Source organism: Platalea leucorodia (assembly GCF_965183815.1).
Source record: "Platalea leucorodia genome assembly, chromosome: 2".
Lineage (NCBI taxonomy): Eukaryota > Metazoa > Chordata > Aves > Pelecaniformes > Threskiornithidae > Platalea > Platalea leucorodia.
The window spans coordinates 29,868,940-29,874,939 of NC_138824.1; the positions used below are offsets into that span (position 1 = coordinate 29,868,940).

Here is a 6,000-nt window from a genome sequence, read left to right on the forward strand (position 1 = left end):
CCCCCCCTTGCAATCCTTCCAGTGCTATTCATATGGCAGTTCCCATAAAACAATAAAAAAGCTAATCAATTTACTGTTTAAGAAAAACAGCAGACTGAAAAAATGTAGTCAACTGAACTTGTCTAGTTCAGAAAAATAAGGTTGAAAATAATTTTCAGCTTGCAGCTAACCCCTACTTCTTTTCCTAATACAGACAAAGAACGAATTAAATACAGCAGTCTTAATTTTAGAGGTAGAGCGGAACACCAGACTTAGAAAACTGCCTTAAATTCCTGACCTCTTTGCTAAAACCAGTGAAGGATATAAATAGTCCCAGTTCTGACACAACACCTATCCCTGAGAAAGTTTACTGAAAAGAGACTGCCCTTCACACCCATCCTGTTAAGCAGCTAGTGTGATTTTGGTTGCTATTGGTAAGACCACTTTGAAGCCATTATGTAAGAATGTTTATTTGTTAGACAGAGCCCAGATCAGATCTATGTCATGCACAGCGACTTTACTGCAGTATTTGAGGGTCTTCCATAGCCCTGCCCTTAGAACCCTATGATTAGGTAGGGTATCAGTATTATTTGTCTGTCTAGAAAATAATTTCTAGTTCTTATGACTTTTAGAGAAAACATTAAAAATGGTAGTTCCATGGGCCCAGCTCACAAAGCAAGTAGAAATTTCCCATACGCACATAAAAAAAAAAATCTCATTGGTTCAGGCAGTAGGATTTAAAAAAAATGTACATGAATACTCAGTAAACATAGACAGAATCTCCTCTACTAAAGCACATCATTAGCAACTTTCTGGCTGTGAGATGACCAGGTTTTAATCCTCAGCAGCTGCTTCTTTTCCCTTGTACCTGTTCAGTAGCTAGACCAATACAACAGGAAGCCTGTACAGGAAGCTCTACATTCTCAAGGGTAAAGGGGGGCTCAGATACATGGGTAATACAACATTCCTGATTATCCAACTACTACAAGAAATGCAGAAAAGCACAATCTGGAAACTCGGCCACCCACCAATGGAAGTCCATGTGGGTCCTTCAGGACTTATTACCACTTTGGTGTCTCTGTACCATGATTCCTCCAGAACTCCAGATTCCAGAGGTCTTCTTAACCATCGACATCAACTACCCTGCACAAAGCAGATCCGGATTTCCAGCCAAGCTAATAAAATCCCCTGGAACGTGGAGCACAGCACAAAAACACCCAAGTGGGTCTGCACAGAGCCAGCTTGGGTCCATCAGGACTTATTAGTTCAGACACTGTCTGAAAGCAGCTACACTGCAAAGCTGGTCCTGGAAATAGCAGAGATGTGTTAACATGGCACAGCGCTTGAACTAATAAACTGTTAGTGCTGAGCTGAGTCTGCTCTAGGCCAAATCTGGTGTCTGTATATCCACAGCATAGTTAATCTGCAACTGGAGAAACTGCCCAAACAGTTGACTCTATTTTGAGCCCAGCATGCACAGCTCTCACCCACATGCCCAAGTTTTCTGTCCTCATCACCTCCCTCCATATGACCAATCCATCTACCCTCTTCCTGTTTGTTCGTTGTTTTCTCTCTTGACTAATTACATCCATTTCTCCACCTTTCTCTAAATGTCCCTGATAAGGCCGCGCAATGTACACCCGCGGCTTCCAGCCTTTCAGGAGTGATTAACATGGTTACCACCCTCTCCTCATCTTACCTTTTCCACCAGACCAACACTTCCCAACTCTTCTCCCCCTGACTTCTGGCTTCCCGCTTTGTCCTGTCCTTGGTGTTTGAATCCCTAACATAGCAACAATTATCCTTATAAAAACAAAACGATTACTGTATTGGGGTATCAAATCATCCTGCCTCCATGGGGAAAAAAAAAAAGTATCGGCAGAAACACCATCACAAGAGCTCTCACCAGCACAAGGGAAGGCTACCATTTCTAAAGGTAAAATTTGATCCCTCGCCCAGAAGTTGCTTACCAGCCAGCCCAGATATGACTGTCTGAGGCTCTCCTTTCTCCTTCCTACTCGGACTTCCCTTGTGTGACTCTCCCATGCCAAACAGCCTGAGTGTCTTGGTGTGGCAAACGGCTAGTGAGAGCAAAGACTGTCATCAGGCTGCTGCTAAGAACGGTGAACAAGGAAAGAATGCCATAGGAAAGGATGAGGGTAGGCAAAGACTGATTGAAATGAAGCACAGGGTGACTGGCCTGCTGACTGAACATCATCTCTGCCTCTCAGCTCAGGCTACTCTGCTCCCCCTTCCCACCTTCACCCACCTCTATAATCCATGCAAAATACTTGCTGAGCTGCGTGGTTTGTAGCTCTGTCCTATGATGGGTAGGCATGAGATGGACACTAACCATCAAAGTTTTACAGCACCAGAAATATAATGATAGAGTTAACCACTTGCAACAGAAAGTGACAGTCTGGCCCTCTAGAACAGTTCAAGTGGGCTGGCATAACACACATCATTGGTAAAACAACCACTCCAACTGCATTACTCCTCTAGCCATAATCATGACTTCAACAAAGAACATGGGCAGTTCTACCTGACAGAGGAGATTCTTTGTTTCTGAGCTGTTTCCAGAACACTGAAATCAATATAAAAATTAAGAAATCAGAAACAAAATTGAAATTTATCTCCTCAGTCATCAAACAAGCTCTGAACAGCAGAGCAGCAATTTATTGTCTATGCAACATAACATAGTGCAATATAAATGTGCACTGAAACAAGGAAATTAGTAATAATTTTATAACCTTCAATACTAAAGCAGACAAGCATACTCTGCTCACTTTTTATGACAATTAGAAAATGAAATCTGCCTGCTTTTTAGCTGCTGTGTTCCAGATATCAACCCAATGTTGTCAGTTGCTGAAGTCCAAATAAGAATCTCACCTCTTACATGTGCTTTTTACACAGTTAAGTGTTTCTACGTGTCACGTAAGCAGCAAAACCACGGTCAGAGACTTGTGCAAAATCAGACAGACTGTCAGAACGATGTAGTAACTAAGGAATCAGAGCAACACATGAATCATTGTTCAGAACTCCAGCCATATCTTTGCCTTGTTCTAGGAAGCTACTGTTGAACCTCCAACAGTCTGAACGATTGAAAAATACCAATACTTAAGAAAGCAAGTTTCAGTTCCCATTGGTTTTATTTCTATACTTCCGACAGACCTCACTCTTTTTTAGACTAAGATATCTAGCTTCTTTGCAGAACTAGTCACCATCTCCATCCATACAGGAACTTTTAAGATGTTACAATCAAAGCAAGATGAATGGCATATATCCAAGTGGAGATGCTATTAGGTTGTGTAGGATGGTATACATTATTAACCCTACAAGCTGTTCTAGGAGGCAGACTATCCAGGTGAGTAGTTCAAACTAACTTAAGCACTTGAAACCAGGAGCTTAGAAAGTGCCTTTATTACAAGAAAAGTTTTGGAGCTTCTTGCATAGCATTAAAACACACCTTGCTCCTTCCTCCCGCTATGCACAGGATAATGGCCACAGATACAAGAAGATAAATAGGCTATTTACACCCAGAAGGTGTCGGCAGACTTATTCATAAATGGCGTTAAACTCACATCCAGAAGTAGATCCTGCAACTATTTACACCCGTCATTTTTATGCATGTAAGTAGCATAATGCCATGTGGGTATTATGAAGATATGGATTGCCGTATGAATAAAATTTAACATAGTCAAAGAAAAAGCATTTTTTGCTATAAAACCAACTGCATCCATCTTCATTTCTAGAAGTAATCAGGTCTTCCTGCTACAAATTCTGCTAAATGGCCAATGAAGAACAACTGAGATCCATTCAACAAAGCAGTTAAGAAACGCAAAACTTTGAAAAGTGATAGACGTTAACTTTAAAAATCTCTTTTCTGGAAAAAAATGTTAAAACCAAACTAAAATCATTAAATCTATTTCATTTCAGCAGTCCTGTTCATATGATTGGCAGGTCTCATCAGCTGTGGAGTTCTGAAATTATCAGCCACAGACTTTTTTTAAAATCACTATGTGATTTGAGGTTCTACTAAGGCTTAATAAACTTTCTTGCAGGTCTGGAGTACTATATAAATTTTGTCAGAGCTGTGCTGGCATAATTGGTAATACAAACTGTCTGGCTTCATGGAAGTTACAAGCTCTGGCTCCAATCCTGCAAACACTTACTGAAGAATTTAACTTACTGCACAGAACTGACTACTCATGCATAAGTTAAGCATATTTGTAAATATTTGCACAGTATGGACATCTGTTGGCATAGCCAGTCATCTGATACAAGATTCAGCTTTAAATCCTAGTCTGCAGAGAGTCAATATTAAAAAAAAGGAATTCCTCACATATAAATTCCTTTCTTAGGCATCAAGCATGTCAGATACCAAAGGGCAGAATTGAAAAGTTAAAACCAGAGGAAGAGAGGAATCACTGAAATCATAACAATTGGTTCTGTTTCTCATGTAACTAGAGAAGCCTGGTTTCTTACAGATGCATGTCTTAAGACTGAGAACCTGCCTTGTTTTCAACCTTTGCTAAACTAAGCTCCTGCTATACCTTTCCTTCAGTGGTGCCGTTTATAGCATTTCTCACATAATTTCAGACATTTTCACAAAGCTCATAAAACTACTCCAAAGAGCTCCTTCTTTTTATCAGGTTTGGTTAAAATTAACGCTCAGAAGTTTGGGGTGGGGTAAGAAATAGGCACAGTACAAAGCTGACCCACAGATAATTGTGGAAGTTGCATTTCCTTAAGAAATCAAAATAAAAAAAGCACTCATGAAACGCCTCCTTCCTCTAAAGTGTCTTGGGGTTCAAGTACATCCTGTTTCACTCATCTATAACACAAAAACGTTTTGTGATCTGTGAATTTAAAATTTTAAAACCTGATCCTAGGCAGAAATATATGTAAAGGGGGAAAGGCATCTTCCCATTTATTCAGCGCTGCGTGAGAGAAACGAAGCCTACGCAGTGTTTAAGGCCTTGTGCATATTGCATCTACACAGCTGCCATGTGGAGGTCTGCTTCTTTAGCCGTAGAGAGGAAGAGCCGAGATCTCGTGCTGGCTTAGGACTTATGGTTTCCAAGGAGTTTGTTTTAAAGCGGAGGCTTAGGGCACTAAACCGTTCCCTTCAAAAGACGCAGGGCTGGACTAGGGGGATGGAGGCAAGGTGGGCTGCCAGCAGCAGGGAGGCTCCATCAGGGACCTCGGTGACCAGACCTCTCTTCTACAGCTCCTCTCCCCGGGGCTCACAACGCCATTTGCAAACCAGGGGCGAGCAGACCTTCGGAAAACCTTAATGACACACAAAACCAAAACGCATAGATGCAGTGAGAGAAGCAGGGTCCCTGGAGAGGCGAAGGGGGGTACTCTGTAGGGCCTTGTGTAAAGGCTGTGTCTCAAAACGTCCTTACCACACCAGGGCTGGGGCTGGCTGCACACCGCAGCCCAGAGACCTGCCCCAGCCCTCGGAGGACGGCACCCGCCTCCTGCCCGAGCGACGGCCCAGCCCCGCCGCCAGGCGATGCGGGCAAGCACCGCCAGGGCCAGTCAGCGGGGCGCGGCGGAGAACGAGAGACGGGCGCTGCGGCAGAGCCTGTCCCACCGGGGAGCCCCGCTGGGTTACCTGGTGCAATGAGCACCCACTGGCCGGGGTGCGCGTCCGCGGGACGCCGCTTCGCGCCGTGCATGCTCCGTACGCCCCGGCCGCCGCCCGCGCTCCCGCCGCCGCTCCCGCCGCCGCCGCAACATGGCGGCCGGGGCGGGGCCGCGCAGGGCGGGAGGAGAAGCGGGAAGAGGCGCCGCGCAGGGCACTGAGATGGCTGGGGCTGCGCCGCCGCCTCCCCTCTCCCCCCCCTCCCACCCGGAGGGAATGGTACAAGCCATGGCGGGCGGGACAGAGAGCGGCAAAGCCTCTCCTCCCGCCCTGCCCCGCCAGCGCTCTGCGGGCTGCTGGGCGCGGGGGCCGGCAAGCGGCGGGGCGGGCGGCGCCGCGGAACCCCTCGGAGCCCCGGGAGCGGGCAG

General features: G+C 45.2%; 1 protein-coding gene across 6 annotated transcripts in view; it reads right to left on the reverse strand.

Annotated features, from left to right (window-relative positions):
• Positions 1-5,719, reverse strand: part of RNASEH2B (ribonuclease H2 subunit B) — a 43,948-nt gene extending 38,229 nt beyond the window's left edge. For 5 of the 6 annotated variants that reach the window (XM_082303937.1, XM_082303935.1, XM_082303933.1 and 2 more), the window contains exon 1: positions 5,603-5,719. In XM_082303937.1, the coding sequence (XP_082160063.1) occupies positions 5,603-5,666 (64 nt within the window). In that variant the 5' untranslated portion in view covers positions 5,667-5,719. The remainder of the gene's footprint in view (positions 1-5,602) is intronic. The other variant, XM_082303934.1, reaches the window with a different exon arrangement.
• Between the last annotated feature and the right edge of the window lie 281 nt (positions 5,720-6,000).